General features: G+C 41.4%; 1 protein-coding gene and 1 long non-coding RNA gene across 2 annotated transcripts in view; one reads left to right on the top strand and one right to left on the bottom strand.

Moving 5' to 3' along the window:
• The first annotated feature begins 2,751 nt into the window (after positions 1 to 2,751).
• LOC311065598 lies at positions 2,752 to 5,554 on the top strand. The gene is made up of 2 exons (XR_014602855.1): positions 2,752 to 4,987; positions 5,077 to 5,554. It is a non-coding gene; the product is annotated as an uncharacterized lncRNA (long non-coding RNA).
• The window catches only part of nt5c2b (5'-nucleotidase, cytosolic IIb), a 27,430-nt gene continuing 13,461 nt past the window's right edge, over positions 5,089 to 19,057 (bottom strand). The window contains exons 4-18 of the mRNA XM_084086016.1: positions 17,022 to 17,139; positions 16,286 to 16,381; positions 16,061 to 16,152; positions 15,440 to 15,497; positions 14,648 to 14,741; positions 13,497 to 13,550; positions 13,200 to 13,283; positions 12,883 to 12,924; positions 12,477 to 12,584; positions 11,427 to 11,493; positions 10,403 to 10,573; positions 10,077 to 10,128; positions 9,675 to 9,735; positions 8,181 to 8,357; positions 5,089 to 7,128 (exon numbers count right to left, since the gene is read on the bottom strand). Coding sequence (XP_083942142.1) covers positions 6,892 to 7,128; positions 8,181 to 8,357; positions 9,675 to 9,735; positions 10,077 to 10,128; positions 10,403 to 10,573; positions 11,427 to 11,493; positions 12,477 to 12,584; positions 12,883 to 12,924; positions 13,200 to 13,283; positions 13,497 to 13,550; positions 14,648 to 14,741; positions 15,440 to 15,497; positions 16,061 to 16,152; positions 16,286 to 16,381; positions 17,022 to 17,139 — 1,511 coding nt within the window. The 3' untranslated portion in view covers positions 5,089 to 6,891. The remainder of the gene's footprint in view (positions 7,129 to 8,180; positions 8,358 to 9,674; positions 9,736 to 10,076; positions 10,129 to 10,402; positions 10,574 to 11,426; positions 11,494 to 12,476; positions 12,585 to 12,882; positions 12,925 to 13,199; positions 13,284 to 13,496; positions 13,551 to 14,647; positions 14,742 to 15,439; positions 15,498 to 16,060; positions 16,153 to 16,285; positions 16,382 to 17,021; positions 17,140 to 19,057) is intronic.

The raw sequence follows: 19,057 nt of genomic DNA, 5'->3' as shown, positions 1-19,057 counted from the left end.
TCTGGAAGCCAGTCTGCAAAGGAAATAATCATAGGAAAGACATCAATGGGATTTGAACTCATGGCCTCTGGATCATGAATACTGCGTCTCAACCCATTGAGCTAACAGATGGCTGACAAGTACAGCCCTCCTGGTAGTTTTCAGTTGATCTTCTGGAAGCCAGTCTGCAAAGGAAAGAATCATAGGAAAGACATCAATGGGATTTGAACTCATGGCCTCTGGATCATGAATACTGCGTCTCAACCCATTGAGCTAACAGATGGCTGACAAGTACAGCCTTCCTGCTAGTTTTCAGTTGATCTTCTGGAAGCCAGTCTGCAAAGGAAAGAATCATAGGAAAGACATCAATGGGATTTGAACTCATGGCCTCTGGATCATGAATACTGCGTCTCAACCCATTGAGCTAACAGATGGCTGACAAGTACAGCCTTCCTGCTAGTTTTCAGTTGATCTTCTGGAAGCCAGTCTGCAAAGGAAAGAATCATAGGAAAGACATCAATGGGATTTGAACTCATGGCCTCTGGATCATGTATACTGCGTCTCAACCCATTGAGCTAACAGTTGGATGACAAATATAGCCTTCCTGGTAGTTTTCAGTTGATCTTCTGGATGCCAGTCTGCAAAGGAAAGAATCATAGGAAAGACATCAATGGGATTTGAACTCATGGCCTCTGGATCATGAATACTGCGTCTCAACCCATTGAGCTAACACATGGCTGACAAGTACAGCCTTCCTGGTGCTTTGACTTGAACAACAAACAAGACAAATAACTTTAAAAAAATGTGTTACAGCATAAATATAAATCTTTTTCATGGGGGGCCCTGACACTACATCTTTTCACATTGGGGTCCACTGCCCAAATACATGTCAATTTGAGGGGTTGACAACAAAACGTTTCAGAACCGCAGATTCCAAGGAAACAGCTGTAGGGATAATAAGGATAAGGATAATTCCTTTTAACAGGTCGTTCATGAAAGTCCTTGCGGTCTTGTTTCCAATGAGAACCTGTGAGCAATTAGGGGTTAAGAGTCTTGCTCAGGGACAAATTTCATTTCATCGACACATATGCTGGTAAGACCTGGAATTGAACCTGGGGCAACCAGGTTCTCTGGCTCCCTAGGCGGGTTCACTAACCACTTAGCTATGGCCGCCCCTTATAGACTTACCAGCCGTTGTTGCGCGACCCGCGGCTTAACATTTTGGCCCGGTCAACCGGCCCGGTGTGTCTTGCCGATTTTGGTGGGGAGAGTCTTGTTTTTTTTTGCACTATTTCTGCTGAATCAGCTGTTTTTGATTAAAGTCAGCTGCGTTGCAAAAACACCATCAAAAAAGTCCGTATGACAGTGATTCTCAAACTTTTTCATGTCAAGGACCCCCTAATTGACACTTATTACCCCGCGGACCCTCATTTGAAAAGATAAGCCAGGGACCCCAATAAGAAGAAGGTTTTTACGGCTCTCAACCATTTTAATTTCAAGGAACCCCAGTTTGACATGCATTAGTCTACGGACCCCCATTTAATGGCATTTATACCTCTGGGACCCCAATTCACATAAAACCAATGTAAAACCCAATTCACAAAAACGTAAAACCAATGTTAATTTAACGGGTCCATTTGGTTCCATTTGTACACTCTCAGAGTTACAGACCCACAAGAGTCCATTTGGTTCCTGTCCATCATTTAGCTGGGGACCCCGTGGAACCCCCTCAAGTGTTCCAGGGGGTCCCCAGCGAAATGGTATTATTAAATATGGCACTTTTATTGCTACTTTTAACTTTTTAATGGATCCTATGTAAGTAAAGCCTGATAAAAGTGTCAAACTCCCAAAATCCAGCTGGTATTAGTATTAATTATTATCATTAAATATTGATGTAACTACATAAACACGTTGATGTAAATACATTTTGATTACAAAAGGCGAAAGTCACGTGACCATCAAGCGTTTTGGTCTCATGTCGTTGCCATGACACCTGCTGGCTGAAAAAAGTCAATGCAGGGCTTTTTATTAACGGCACTGACAACATAATTATACGGATTGTAAAGCCCTCACCTTATTGTTTGAGCCACACTGGCATTGAGAATGTAGGTGAGAATGAAATACTTAACCTTGTAGAATGTGGATGGAGAGTGGAAATGTGAAAATGTGCCTAATGGTGGTCTTGAACCCCAAACCTTGCACTAATAAAACTTTGACACAGCTCTCATGCCACAGAAGCTTGGTGAATGCAAGTGAGAAGGAAATAGTTAACTAACCTTATACAATTTAGATGGCGAGTGGAAATGTGAAAATGTGCCTAATGGTGGCCTTGAACTCCAGACCTTCCACTTACAGATCACCAACACAGCTCTCTTGCCACAGAAGCATGATAGTGGCAAATGAGAACGAAATACCTAACCTTGTATAACAGGGGTCTTCAACGTTTTCAGGCCAAGGACCCCCTGCTGCTGAAATGTTTACCACTGAGCTAATAGAGCCTGCCTGCTTTCTTTATCGAATCTTGGTGTAAAATGGCCAACAATGTGTTGTCATTCCTGTAGCTTCATTTACTGTAGGTTAGTTAGGTCAAAATGCATAGATTTGCAAGCTAATACTGCAGGGCTTCTGTCTGGAACAAAATAAAATGTGATGGCAATTCATCCACCATGACATGGAGTTTGGCCAACATCATTGTACATTACATGAAAAAGGTTCCTACTCGTATTCACTGTACAAAAACAAAGAGGTCATTGAAGAAACAACACATTATTATGGAAAATTATAGTTTTATTGTACATTTTTATGTAATTTCCAGATATACAGTCTGTATATTAAATCTGGAAACAAAACATATGTTCAAAGGAACATAAAGTAATGTGCACAAAACAAAAGATTATTGAATTAAAATAACTGAATGCATGACAGGTTTGGCACCCTCTAATGTGGTTGCTTTTTGGGCATGGCTTGGTCGGTCGGTGTAACTTCAATGGTGTAACTTTCAGGTTTGCATGTTGTCCCTGTAGAGGTTTGATCATTCATGACTAATTAATAGATCATCCAGGCTGAATGGAACCAAGAGTCAGAGATATGTAGTCGACCACTGCCAGCCCCCGCGACAAATTATGAAAAGAAAGGGTAGGTATTAGGACAGACTACATCCCATAGCCTGGAGGGACGATTGCTCTATGATTGACTTCATTGTTAGACCAACGAGCCGACCAATAGCGTAACTTAATTAATCAGTCAGTCAGAGGCATTTGTGTTATAGGGCTGTACCCACTGTTGCGATCTAGCCAAATGTTACTGAATAAAAGGTTATGGATATGGTAAGTGTATTTACAATGCTGTAAACCAAGGTAATAAAAAAAATCATGGTTTGAAAAAATAAAATAAAACTCCCAACGGTGTTGATTAAAAGTGCCATTTCTTATCTACGGTAATTGACATGCTATTCACATTTCCCTTAGAGCTTTGCTCTGCAAGCCATTTACTGGATGACATTTTTTGTATTTGTTTGTTTGCTTTTTATACAAATCACCCTGCAAATGTCAAAGGCTTTCACTATAAAAAGACCTATTCCACATAGAAGTCTAACCAAAGGCTACCATTAAACCTTGGCATACTGGATTTGCTTGTATTGGTCAGCCTTAGAATGAGCACATGCATATCCACTGTACTAGAAGATAAAAACAATAACTGACACAGTGCTTCCACAGAAAAGCAGTTCAAACCTTTCCTATTAATAATTTCAAATGAGATCAAAAAGCTACTGGCCAATTATTTCTTATGAGCAATGCAGCTGCCTCGTGTACGGTAGTAGCATATCCAGTTATTTTATATTCAAAACATAAAATCAATATTGGGAATACAAACATTTCACATAATATAAAAAACTAATGAACTATTGTAATATAATTCTCTCTACTATATTCTACTCATTAAATTGTTACATAGACCCACGGTTAAACTTAAACACCGACACATTCCTTCTTCTACCCCTCGTCAAGCTAAACCAAAAGAGCCCAAATAGTTCCTTACCATCATTGGCCCAAATCAACAGACCGATCTAAGAACTATTACAAAACAGAACTACTAAATGTAAAGTGATACAATTTTAAACATTGTACACATTTGATATTGCAAAGGAAAAAACTACTTAAAAGTAATCGATTCCATGAAGTCAAGTTGCTGGCAGTTATCTTGTCCTACTAGTGCATACTATTACCACTGAGGAGGTATGACATGGGAATAGGAAGAAGTGGACGTTACCAGGATTACAATGAGTAATATTTGAGTTCCAATATTTTCAGGGTGTTTTGTTGGAACTGGAATAGCTAATGTGAAGTCTAGTGTTTACGGATTCTATGTCTGGACATCTTCATTCCAGTTCTGAAAGTACTAAACCTTTTGAATGTTTAAAGCCTAATTCATGCCTGATCTACAATTAGTTGCACACCGGTGTCACGCACTGAAAATAGCCGATCTACAACTCACAACTCGTCGGCAAAACCCTAACCATAATGGGTCATTTTTGGCAAACGACGCAGTCGTACGATGACATCGAAATTAGGCTTAACTCTATAACCTAACTCCAACAGATAACTCTATTGGTACGGAACCTGGTACTCTTCTCACAGTGTGTAGAAATCTAACACCTCTGGAATACTGTACACATTACTCCAAAAAGTTTCACTGCTCTAGCTTAATACCTGTCCTGTTCACCTCTGCTAACAACCAGCACCTTTTTCTAGGCGTGACCCCACCTATTTGGACAGAGGAGCAGAGAAAACAGCCTAACCTTGCCTCTACATCAAGGTCTAAGCAAGAGTCAGTTCAATGATGTTCACATCCTAGTAGCCTTGTCTAAAGCCAAAGGATTGACATTAGCTGACAGAGCCAAGGCCTAAGTTTTATACAGTACAACCTACCAACCTATAACATGGAGAACCACACCACAAGCACATTCTGCTTTCCAAATCAAGGCCACTTGTTCTTATGACACGCTCTTGTAAAAAAAAAAGAGAGAGAGAGAGAGAGAGAGAGAGAGAGAGAGAGAGAGAGAGAGAGAGAGAGAGAGAGAGAGAGAGAGAGAGAGAGAGAGAGAGAGAGAGAGAGAGAGAGAGAGAGAGAGAGAGAGAGAGAGAGAAAAAGACACCCTCAGCTAGAACACTTCTCACATCATGAATCTTTACCATGGCATTGATCATGTACAACCAAAAAAGAAATCATGTTTCAACCGTCCTGAATAACCGAGCTTAGTCAGCAAAAGAAGCCCTGCATGTTATGTGCACATGCTGTAGAAAGAGCTCCATTACAAGTTTTCATACCTTATTTATCGTACATTGCATTACATAGTGCAAAAGTGAAGAGAAGGCCTAAGGCCGAAGCCATTCTCTGGATAGCTAAATACAGTAGCATACTGTACTTCGAGGTTTCCATAATGACCATGAACAGGCCATATTACCAGTTCCTTTCAAAATGTCAGTTGAACCACGCACTCATCATCACAATTTGTGTTCCTCTAACCAAACTTTATACAAAATGCTTTATTGATCTGTCTCAACGCGGGCATAAACATCCACAATCAGACTTGTGCTTTGGATCACCCAAATCTACACACACATCCTGTGTTTGAGCTAGAACAAGAGATTCTTATGCTTACAATCATTCTGGATGCTACAAGTCTACTTTGGCAAACTGACTGACTGACTGACTGACTGACACACACACACACACACACACACACACACACACACACACACACACACACACACGTATTCTTCTACAATGACGAAAAACAAACAAAATAAAACACAATAGGATGGAAATTGGACCATTGTTTGCATAATGCGAAAACCAGCGTTCAAATAGCTCAATATAATATGCATGTACTTTCAGCGCCATGGCAAGAAGGCTGAAGTCAAGTGTGTTTCTCATTTCAAAAGGGTTTACAGCAACAAGAAGTCATAAAGTACATACTGTTCTTGACAAGGCAAGTCTGCTGTGGAACTACAGTACAAATTCAATCTACAGTATACTGGGGCTGCACCTACCGATTATGTGCTTAGCGATTATTCTATCAATAACTTTTTCGATTAATTGAATAATCGAGAAGCATGTTATTTTGGATATGTTTTTTATTTTATTTTTATATACCAACGAATCAATGTGAAAAACTGTTTTTTTATAATCGACTAAATCGATTAAGCCCTACTTTATTGTGGGAATAAACCCCCAAAATAGCCGATCTACAAGCCCACAACACATAGCAGCGTGTGTGAGCTTGTAGATAAGCTATTTTTACTAATTTGTACACTTTTTGCCTATAATTTTGTTTCCCCAAAAATCGGTTATTTTATTAAAATGCATTATTTTTCGATGCTCAAACGTTGATTAGTCTGATTAACCGTTGCACCCCTATAGTATACTGTCTACACTGTAGGCCTACAATGTAACTAAAACTTGTTTACAGTACATCCCTAAGAGCTTCAGTTCAAGAAAGATTGTTTCTTCCATTTTTTTCAGAGGTCTGCTAAAATAATATTTCATCGCAAAGATTTTAATAAAATAAAAAAACATCTACCCCAAAATAAAACTAGGAAAGCAGGGGCAACTGTGTGATTTTAGAGGACCAAGCATGCACATTGTCACACACTGACAGATGAACTTTAAGCCCAACTCTTGGTCCTACTTCGGAAATTATCAGAACAATATTGCAGTTTCTTTTTTCTACATAAATCTCCATATAAAAAAAAGAGATCCAAAACCACCCAAATTTCCTATCACTTGTTCATTACGGAAATATGCCTCACAGGGCCAATCAATTTTGTCTCGCTCTTGAGCGACATCAACCTCCATTAGGAAAACTTGCAAAGGCAGGAATCGGATATGGCTCACTTCTCGTCTTCCTACTTATTCCTCCTCCTCCTCTTCTTCTTCATCATCATCCTCATCGTGGCAGTGAGTGATCTCTTGGGGGGTCAGGGGGAATAGATTGGGGGGCTTGATTTCACTGATGGAGCGGGTCAATTGGCTGCGCTTGCACTCTAGTTCCTTGCAGTCACTGCAGTGGGTGCGGTTGCGCGTGGCCATGGGTGACTCTATGTCTATGTCTACATGGGCGTGCTCCACCGTTGACTCATGAGGCATCTGGCAAGAGGGAGAGGAGGGAGGGAGGGAGGGCAAAATAAATGAGGATGACACAAGAGAATGGGATCGTGACCATAACATCTTTAGAGTATTTTGTTCGTGTTGTCCTGCTTGTATTCCACAAACTTATTTCAGACTCATATTTTCTGGTTTGGAAATTATATTGAAAAAAACAAATAAAATATGGCCATGTACCATTCTCAGAAAGTAGGATGTTCAATGCAATTTATTGTGTGTCTAATGACCTTATTCTAGTTGTTCAGTAAAGGTAAAGTAAAATCTATCACGTCAATTTCACTTTGAGGGCCCTAATTTACTGGCGTGACATGTGCAACGAACGGGCGAATTGACATGGTGAGTTTTTCCTGGTTTGTACGTGTGGTATTTTGGGCACTCGCTGTGCTCTAGTGTGGGAAGAGAGGAGTAGTAGGGGGGGGCATTTGGAAATCATCAGCACAGTACTATTTTTGGGTGTCAACGAGGACCATGATTTGCGCTGCTACTCGCCTGCTCTATAGTGAAATTTTCATCGCAGTCACTTTAGATAGACATAGATGTCTATCTAAAGTCCAAAATAAATCACAGAAACGTTTTATACATGTTATGCTCACACCACTGAAGGATATACCTGCCAAAATAACGACACAGATGAGAGACAAGAGCCAGTGAGATCGTGAGGATGAGGGAAAAAATAGGAACAAGAGATCAGAAGCCAACAAGACAGGCAAGCTATCAGCTTGCCAGTGTTGGGTCGTTCGCGAATGATTCGGAAAAGGACATTTACTGTGTGCTGGCTGTTCTCTCAGTTTCATGCTATACTGTAAGCCACGAGAATTCTCACACGCCATTGCTGTTATTGTTTACTTCCCGCTAAGTGCTATGGCTGCATGCGATAGTAATAAAGGTTTATATAATAATAAGAATCTGTCATAAATTCACAAAAGTAGAGTAACAGTTTTTACTGTGTAGGAGTTCAGAGGTATTGGAACCAGTAATAAGATATGACGACGTGGTGTCCATGATTTGTGATTCAACATGAGAATCATACGTACCAGTACATGTGCAGCTCTGAAGAGGTAGCTGAAGGGATAGTAGAGCAAATTGATGAAGGAAGCAGCATACAGGTCGGCATAGCGCATCACCTGGGAAGCAAACAAGGTCTGTCTGGAGCCGCTGCGGAAAAGGCTTCCCATCATACCGTAGCACATGTCCATGTCATGGGTCACTTTCTGAAGGAGACGGAAGAGGTAGAGAGGATGTGGTAAGCTTCAGGACAAGCTGAATCTCCGCTGAACGCCTTATCTCTGAGATGCTCTAACCACTTCTTGCCTTTATTTCAGTACCCGATTCTGCTACAAAGAAGTCTTTGTGTGTATTAAGTCATTTGTTGTTGGCTGTCCATAGTACTGATCGGTTTGTCTTCTTTGTTAAATGTTTCTAGTTTGTAAGTGACTCTTTGTTAGAGTGTTTTTTTTTTATAATGATAATTCCTATGATGTCAAGGCCATGTTGTCCCAGGTCTCCCTTTTGTATCACAATGGGACTTCCTGGAAAAATGTATTAAGTAAAGTTGGGGTGGCTTATTGTCGGTATCAGCCAACCAACGAGGGTGTCTATCTCCTTTACAACCCCTGGGAGATGGATTGCTGAGGTGGAGTACCACACCTACCATCAGCTCCCAGTACTTACCGCCGTGCTACTCATACGCTGAGTTGGCGGTGCCCGGGATCGAAACCCAGAACCTTGTGGTCCAAAGGCGAGTGCTCTACCAACTGAGATACCCGAACACAGGGGGAAAAGTACATAAATAAATGTAATAATTAATGGAATTAATGAAAATGTGTCTAAAAATATTCAATCAATGTGAGGCATAGTTTAAAAAGTATGCCATAGCTACATTTTATCTTCCAGCCATTTAGCTAATAATCTAGTATGGTGAGTAAGGACGTACTTTCGATATGATAGTTTCTAGCTGTTATGAACCCCCACCACCTGTAATGACTCTCTAAACAGTGGGCATTCAATACAGTATTATCTGAGTGAGTTGGGGGGGTGTCTTAAACCCTGTCACTGTATTTTCTGATCTTTGTCAATAAAAGAACATCTCAGACAACAATCAGGGAGAGGTCATCAATTGCATGGAACATAAAAAGGAGTTGTATCACCATGACGGCTGTAACAGCATCAATAATCACAAAAGGAACATCCACACTCACAAAATACGCTTTAAAGCTTTAATGCGTCGCAGCAGCAGTCACAAAACAAACGTGTTTTGACTCGTATGGCCTTCATTAATGCTGACGAAAGCCAGAAGGCCTTTGTCAGCCTTTCAGAAAGTTTTAGAAAGGCTTTCAGAACCCTTGTTTTGCTTTTAAGCCTTAAAACCTTCAAACTTATTTATTTGTGAGGTGCGGAGGCTCATTTTGTGATTTATGTATTGTTTAGAATCTGCAACTGGCATTAATCTAAGTCCTTTGAGCTGAGTGTGTCAATACTTTGGACTACGGAACAACATCAAAACATGGCAGTGGGGCATTTTGTTGTACCTTGACTCTTCTCTGGATAGCGCTGATGTCTGGTCTCTCATTGCTACTGCTGTCCAGATGCCTAGAGGAGGATTAGCAGAGGGGATCAGGGACAAAGACAGAAACGAAGAGTGTCAATGACATCAGCGTACTAAACGAAAAGGCAGGGAGCTGTAATAGGTTATAAATAGACCTCAGTGAAACCAGTTATCAAGTTGCCTGCAAGAGCCAACACTTTAGACTTTACCCTGTTGGCAAAAAAAGGTTATTCTCTCTCACACACATATGTGTGCGCACGCACGCACACGGCCACACGCACATACTGGACTGATAGTGCAGAGAGAAAAAAGGGTTCAATGATTGGCATAGGAGAGGATCATTGGGTCAGAGGTGGGAAACAGTTAAAAGATTGGTCCTACTCACTTGTAAAGCTCAGCCAGGAAAATGTCCAGCCCCTGCAGTTCCTCGAATAAAGCTGTGAACGATATGGAAGGCACAGTGAATCTCTCTCCCCGCACATCATCACGAAGGTTTACATTTTACATTCATTTTACATTCAAATTGGCATGTGTGCACCTGTGTATTTGCATGCAAACATGTTTGTGTGTATGCGGCTGAGTAAATATGTATGTGAGTGAATATGAGTTCTGACATTGCATTTAACAACATTTAATCATTTGATTTGCTTGTTGTACGCAGTTTATCTGGAAAGTCAATGTCTGTGTGTATGTAGGTGCATCCAGACTCACAGCTCTTGTCGGTCCAAACATGCAACTCCTGGGCCAGCTCGGGTATGACCAGAAAGGTCCTCCAGCCCTGGCGCTTCTTGGACTTGAGGATGTCTCCGAAGATGTGGTCTCCGATGTAGACTATGTCCTTACCCTTGGCCCCCAGTAGATCACATACAATGTCTGAAGAGCCTGGCAATAGGGGAGATTAAGAACATTACTTGACACAATGCATTTAACCACTTTCAACCTGGTGTCCAATTTTGGTCTTGTTGGTATAGCCAAAAAAAAAAAAAGCAACACATTTCAAAATAATATTTTCCCCCATAATTTGAGCTAATTTGAAATAGCTAAAATAGCCGACCTAAAAGCTCATCTACAAGCTTTTAATTAGAATGCTCCCGATTCGAACCCCCCACTCCCACTGGTAGTGTTGAAGTGTCCTCGTGCAAGACACTGAACCCTGAACTGTGCCTTGCATGGTTTCCTCTGCCATTAGTGTGTGAATGGGTGAATCTAATGCCCATTGTAAAGCGCTTTGGATAATGATACTATGAAAATGCACCATTTACCCTTTTACATTAAACTCAACAGTTGTGTGGTCAGTAGGGGTGTGCCGATACACTAATTTCACGAAACGATACGATACGATATTTGGCTCACAACTTCGATACGATTTCGATACGATACGATACGCACTTTTTTTATTATGAAAATATATGGAGGAGAAAAAAAGAAAATGCAAACAAATAATTCTGTTTTTGCATTATTCAGACATGCAAACTTGTAGCTTTTCAGCTACAATAGCCGTTTTGAATCCAAATAGTATGACACCTGACCCGAAAAAAAAACATGTTGTCACTCTTTTCACTTCGGGCCGTTTGCATGCCTGATTATTATGATTGTAAAAAAAAAAAAAAAAAATTTTTTTTTCCAAAACGATACATATCGTCGCGAAAACGTATCGCGATATATCTCGGGACGATATATCGGCACACCCCTAGTGGTCAGTTACATACAAACAATCAATGTGTTTTAGTCTTACCACCAGAATAGACAATGCCATGTGCCAGTGGCCCTGTGTAGGTCCCTATCTTCAGTCGCCCTGATACCTGAAATGGACAGGAAATGCATGGTATTGTTAACACATTGAGTACCATAAACGGTCCGGACCGCTTTTGAGAATCCATGCGTCATGTGCCATAAACGGTCCGGACCGTTTTTGGCCCATTTTTTTTTTTATACGTGGGGCCCACGTGGGACGCTCTAACTTTGGGATCATCCAAGGAGTCTCTGAGAAGGAGAGGCCGGGTGTGGATCCATGTAAAACATTCTTCCAGTCGGCCGCTCCAATGTTAACTCCTTGACTAAAAGCTTAATATCTCCATTTCTTTTTAACGTGGTGGAAGTGAGACGTTTTCGATCGGCGATCACTCTGCAATGGAGGATCGCGTTAGAAATATTATTGTTCCAGGCGTTAGTCGGGACCCTCCGCCGTCTCGCACGCACGCTTTGTTTACATGCACTTCCGCGTCGGGGCTTCTACAGCACGAAACATATCAACGTAAGTGGATGGAAGATATGCAGGCACTGAACGTACCCTATTTTAATAAACCTCTGGCACACAATGTGTTAAAGGGAGAATACAAAGCAAAAACAAAATCACTGACAGGACAAGTTTCATGGTGGTCACACATGAAACTCATCTCATTTAAAGAAAATATTTTAGCCAAACGCTATACCAAAAATCATGTCTTTAAATTGATTGATTAGTTTATGTATTAGGTTACATTACAAATGTTCCTTTTGTATTTCTGTCATATGTTTCTGTTCTGCTCTCGTTCTATTCACCCTATTTAACTCCTGTAAACTAATCAGTAATGTATCGAGTTCAAAGTAACCATCGCTCATGCATAGGAGCACAGTGTGCTTTTTTTGGGGGCATGGTGTTCTGGGCAGCTGCGTGTGTTTAGTGCGTGTGTGTATGTGTGTGTGTGTGTGTGTGTGTGCGTGTGCGTGTGCGTGTGCGTGTGCGTGTGCGTGTGCGTGTGCGTGTCTGTGTGTGTGTCTGTTGGTGTGTGTGGTTCCTGCTCACCGTGTCCACCTGTCTGAGCACTGTGCCCTCCCCGAAGAACAGAGGCTTCCTGGCATCCACGAGGATCAAGTCAAAGTAGGACTTCCACGGCCGGTGGGCAGTGCCATGCTGCAGTGGGCATAATCACTCATTAAACAATAAGACAAAATTAGGCATGTCTTATGCCTAACTTACGACAGTGTCACGCGGCGAACATAGCCGATCTACAAGTTCACAACGCGCCGCAAGCTTGTAGTTCAGCCATGTTCGACATGCAATATGAACATGCAATGAATCTATAAATTGGGCTTCACACGTTTAAATGCATATTCAAAGTCGAACTGTGAAAATATGCAAAACATGCATGCATGCAACATGATCCATTATTTACCAAACAAGAGCAAAAAAAGAGTCAAGCTATTCTCACCTTTGGGCCGTGGGGAAAGTCAAACAGGTAGGTCATGATTTTCTATGAAGAAAAACAAACACAAGCAAGGTGTAATTTCAACAGAAAAGCCTCTGGATGTGGAATGGGGAGTAACAGCAATAAATCCTGCCAAATTACGTCACTGGATGTGCAGCTGTTTTCTAGAACATTATTCAAGCGATCCACTGACATGTTTATCACCCTCGCCCCGCCACCCCCCCCCCACCCTCAAAAGTTTAAAACCAGAAACTTATTTTGGACCATATATATATTCTTTTTCAGCATTCTTGTCTGACAGTAACAGCATACATACTCACATCAGTGTATTGGTAGTCACTGTTGGTAGCCAGGAAGACCTTGGCAACTTCATTCATTCGACTGAGGAGAAGAGGCAGCTTTCCCTGATTGAGGGCGAGAAAGACAGAGAGAGAGTTAAACACAGAGTGGAAAGAATGAAATATAAAGAGAAAAAAGAGAAAAAGAGGACAACCACAAACCCCCCAAAAGTCAGCATCTGAGGTAGAAAGTGTATGTGAATCTGCAATGTCCAATGATTATTAGCAATGTATCAACAGCTCAGAGTACAAGCAATTGTACCACATCTTAGTACTTACATCTTTCACAACATACTTCTCCAGGTTCTCTACTGTCTTCACCTTGAGAGTACCCTGTAACACAAAATGTCAAATACGGCCATAATGTAACTACTTTCAACCTGGTGTCCTTATTTTGGGCATGTCATTGTAGGCTACATTTTTCCAAAATTCTCAAAATTGGTCAAAGAATTAAAGAAAATCTACAAGCTCACAACAAGTGACATTTTAGATCAGCCATTTTTGCTGTGCTTAATCATCGTACAATAAAGTATAATTCAGGCTTAATTGGTTAAAAAATGAATAGTAAACATTAACCACTTGAACCCCAGCGTCCATATTCTGGGGGGAACATTAAAGTGAGCTTGTTGGTCTGCTATTTTTGGCAAAGAGATTTGGTGTAGACATAAAAAGAGGTCTAAGAAGTACAGTTGTGGCCTGGACCGTAGCGTGACGGTCCAGGCACCCTAGGCTGCAATGCCTTGACTCCCGTTCCTGACGACCATTGTTTAGGGTGACCACCTTCAAACAGACCCATTGAGGGACAGATGTACCCGTTCCCCGGGACATCGCGGGACACATGCATGAGGTCCTCCCGTGCGCGCGCGCGATTTTTTTGCGCGGTTCTGGGCGGGTTGGGTTCGTTTTTTTCCAGTTTTTGGTTTCTTTATTTCGGTTTTAGGGTTAAGATTAGGGTTAGGTTAGGGTTATGTTATTTAATTCTTATTTTTGCCTGATTTTATCGATTTATTATCAAAAAAATAAATCTTTTTTTTTTTTTTTTCATATCTTTGATTTTCGGGACATTGCTCTGCTTGTGCGGGACGCGGGACAGAGGGTCCAATTTCGGGACGGGTGGTCACCCTACCATTGTTGCGTGTCACCCCCCATCTCTCTCCCAATTTCCTGTCAGCCTACTTTCCCTATCCCTCTCTAAATAAAGGCATAAAAAGATAAAAAGACCCCCAAAAAATTATTGGAAAAAAAAAATACATAATTTAAGAAGTACAGTTGTAACTCAAGTCCAGTTCTCTAAGACTTTAAGTGGGTTTAATTGGTTAAGGGTCCTGTTTTGGAGAAGACGATAAATTGCCAATTTCAGAGGCACACTGGCGGGTTTACTCTCATGTGTTTTTGGTATTTTGGTGTCGATGTACGTCACAATACGTCACCTTGAAGTGCACCCAGTCTACAGCATCACGGACATCCTGGAACATGCTCTTGAAGGACATGAAAAGGTCACCGTCCTTGAAGCCCGTCTCACAGCTGGGGGAGATGACGAGGGAACACACGCACACACGCACACACACGCACGCGCACACACGCGCACACACACACAGCCATAGGAGGGGACTCAGCTTTACAAAACACTAGCCATTTTCAAAACACATGTTTTTTTGTTTGCTTTTAAATGGGATAGTCTTCCCTTGTTGGAGGGGTCCCCAGCCAAACAGGAAAGCATTCTCCCCCTAAAAGACCAACAGCCAAGTTTCAGAGGACAAAGGAACATGCAGCCATTCCAATCCAGATTACATACAAACAGGCTATATCTCAAAACTAATCTGAAGATTAGAAAGTCACAAAGCATATAATAAATGCTAAATTCTTAGTGATTAGTCATTTATTGTGGATCTGTATTGCTAATACAGTCGGGGGGGGGGGGGGGGAATACATGCATTTCTATGATTAGGATGAGAAATGAATTACTTATCTTTATAGCAATTGAACAGTACAAGGGTTCACAGATTGAAGTCGTGTACTAATCAGGAATACAATATCCATTGAAATCCATTACATTTTTAGGATAATCATCTAAGCTTAGTAATTATGACAGCTGGGCCCTCATGCTGTAGGGCTGTCTCATCACCTTATTTGGGTTGGCACTGTTTTGTTCATTGTGTCACCGTGCCATGTCCATAAATCTGTTTAGCACAAGACAAGTAGTATGGCTAGCATTTGCTTACCTTGCATATCTGTCACAGTTGGAGAAGAAATCCACTAGGCAGGCAAAGAGGTAGGTTTCTAAGGAAAGATCATTAAATAAAAAAAGGTTATTATTAACCTTTTTTTTTTTTTTTCACCTGCATCGTTAACTTAATGATGCAGGTTCAGGGAGCTCGGGTGGTGAAGTGGTAAAGTACCTGCCCACCATCGCGGAGTCTAGGGGTTCAAATCCACCGCGGTGCATCCGGCTTTCTCGTGCGTCTATACGAACACACTTACTTGTTTGGGGGAGGGAAGTCGGGCGGGGAGGGTGATATTTGTCACTGCATGTACTCCTACGGGCTAGGGCGGCACCTGTCAGCAGGGAGTGTTGGGCGGGAGGAGTGGGACGTAGGTGCTACATCCTCCCGGTGGGGGCTCCTTACTGGCAGGTGAACCAGTAGGGTACAACAGCAGTGACAACACACAGAAATGTGGGTGGGGAGGAATTAATTGGCATAACGACTAAATTGGGGAGAAAAAGGGTTAACTAATGGCAAAAAGAAAAGATGCTGTATAAGCATATACTGGGAGAGGCACCTACTTGTTTGAACCTGTCTTGAATGCAATCATGCAGTTTCTGATCAGGTTTATTGACTTACCTGGCAGGTTGAAAAGAGTGTTGAGAATATAGAAGCGTTCAGTGTCATCTCGCTGGATGAACTTATTTGGGTATAGCTCCCTTGTTTCAGGGCTGAAAAAGGTAGAAAAATCATTAAAATCAGAGAAACGACTATTGAAGGCTTTGTGTAATGGCTGATCAAAAGAAGGCAATACCTATGGTATTATTTGTAAAACAATTTTGTATTTACTGTTGGTTAACTCACCCTCGTAGGAAGTTGAAACCATGGACACAGACTAGGATGTTGCCATAGGCATCAACCTTCAACAGGTTCCCATACATGGTATCAAACACAAGGCCTCTGAATGTTGGAAAAGGGGAAGAAAAAAACACTATTTGTATTTACTTACATTATAACAAAAAGGTTTGTAAAGTAAGCTAAGTCAATCAATAAAGCATCGCATGCTTTCATTTAATGTCATTTAATTTCATGTCTCTTGAATTTTTAACCACTTGAACCCTAGTGCCCCTATTCTGGGCTTGTCATAATAGGCAAACATTCTGTAGTGAAGAGATTTGATGTAGAGGGGAAAGGGGAGTGGGCCATGGAAAGACCCCTGGGGGACCCCAAGCAATTACGTAGGTAGGGTTTGGTTAACCAATCATATTGATCACAACAACCCTACTTATAATTCCCACCAAGCTAGTTCTGTACGAACCGTTCCCTTTCCCCATATATGTAGGTATGTAGGTCAACTCCACAGTGTCTGACCCAAATATCTTAACCATGTTGCTTGAGTGCAGAAAGGCTTTTATGTCTCTATGTGTTGCTAACTAAGAGAGTGTGTGGGAGAATTCCTCCTTCTTTTATCAAGTTCTTACTGGTCTGTGAAGTCATGCTGCTGAGATAAGCGCCCCACATAAAGTAAACACAGTAACATACCCTGACAATTAGATATCATCATCAGCTTTAGGGTGTGTGTATCTGTCATTGTTCTGACCTGGTGGGGAATGAGGGGTCATAGACAAAGCTGAGCAGCTCCTGGGGGTAACCGATGGAGACAAGGCGTTCCACTGTCAGTTCAAAGCCAAGAGACTCATATTCTGGTGACTTGTACACTGAAACGCACAGGCAAACACACATACAACAGGGTTAAACTTGATAGTATTGTAACAAAGAAGGAAACTCTCAGTCACCTTCACCTATGATACTGTATCAATAGAAGATGTTGAAGGATTGTGAAAAGTATGTATAAAATGTTACTCAGTAATTGTAATAGTCTTGGTACTAGTGTTTCGGCGCAGCCACTATCATGATATCATGATTAAAATGATAAAATGTTATCTCATGAAGCAATAGGGTCAGCCATTATATTATTTACCGTATATTGTCTTTGAGATAGCTGATCTAACACTGTATACCTTATTTGCTTTGCCATTTGAAGAATAACAGTTATAGAAATACTGTGAAAATACGCATTCATATATTGTCCCATGGCAAACTTTGGGTTGTTATGTTTGACCTACAGTTCAGACAGTCTACCTTATCCTGACAAACAGTTGCACAACCTGTACATATGACTTTTGTAAGGGTGCCTTCACCCCTTGAAACTCTGTAATGAGGTTACAATATTATGACAACACCTTGCTCACGGACATACTGTATCTCTCTCTCTCACACTCACTCACTCTCACACACACACACACACACACACACACACACACACACACACACACACACACACACACACAAACACACACCTCTCTCCCTGGTATCAACAAGGGCCTGAATGTCCTGTGAGCTAATCCACTGAGAAACAGGATCCGGCGTGAAAAAGCAGCTTGGCTGAAACTTTCAGCAGCAACTCTAATGAGCCCCGAACTGACCAATGACATTTCAGAAAACAAAGAGCCATCATCACCACTCTCAAAATAAACCAGATATTTCACCCAAACACTGAGCCAACAGTAAACCAGTGGCAGGTGCATAAAATAAAAATACAGATGATACAAAGTTCAGAGAGACTGGCAGAGGATTAAAATGCTATCTGACACTGGAAAGAGTATCGTCGCTGTCAGACAGAAAATGTGTAGGTCAAAAACTGTTACTTTTTAAGAAATGGAAAAATAACCTGTGTAACAATGGCAATGTAATTATTATTTAGTCACAAGCTCTTGTTGATACGTCACTTATACTGCATGTATTTATGAAAGAAAATAGGAAATATGAATACAGATATACACAAGGTTTCTGCCCGACAGCGACAATATGCCAGATGTTATTATTATAGAATGCATGATGATGATGGTGTTGTTGCCTGTTTTCTAGTTTCATGGTGGGTGAAGGCCCTTGTTATGTTCGTACATGATGCTTGGAGGAAGGACAGTTGGAGGGATAACAGCACTGTAGGACAAATAGGGAAGCATCCATTTATGTGTCTATTTCCAATGCAGTGGTGCAAAATGTGTGTATACTTGTACTGTAGGTTAGAAATGATATCCTAGAACATGTTGAATGCGCACTTTATGTACCCAAAGATACATTCCTGTGCAAGTTATACCAAGGAAGGAAGGCTATAGGATCTTGTCGTGAGCAAATTTATTCTATACTAGTCACATCGGTTGTACTTTTTGCAGTTCAACACCCCCCACCCTCCCGTAGTCTCCCAGCAAGTTAACAGAGAGTTTGGGCTCAGTGCCCGGAACCAGCATGCAAGACCAGATTCCTCCATGCAAATATCCCATTCCCTCCACCTCCCTTAGCCCTCTCTAAGCTCTGAGCCACTATAAAGAAATCTATTTTGAGAGCTATTCCCCCTCTGTCACCTTCGCTATCATCACTCTCTCTATCTTTCTTCAGCTCACAGGGATGCCCTCCTGACTCTGTCCCTGGAAGAGCTTTGGCCATGTCTACTCTACAGTAGCTCCGTACAACTTGCTCACCAAAGATACACAACAATAAAAGCTACCTAGGATATATGCTGTAGCCTGTAACAAAAAGTGTGACTGGATATCACACAGGCTCAGGCAGTTGGTT

The sequence above is a fragment of the Gymnoscopelus microlampas genome (assembly GCF_963454915.1).
Source record: "Gymnoscopelus microlampas genome assembly, chromosome: 2".
Classification (NCBI taxonomy): Eukaryota; Metazoa; Chordata; class Actinopteri; order Myctophiformes; family Myctophidae; genus Gymnoscopelus; species Gymnoscopelus microlampas.
This window is presented reverse-complemented; position numbering and strand designations above follow the sequence as displayed.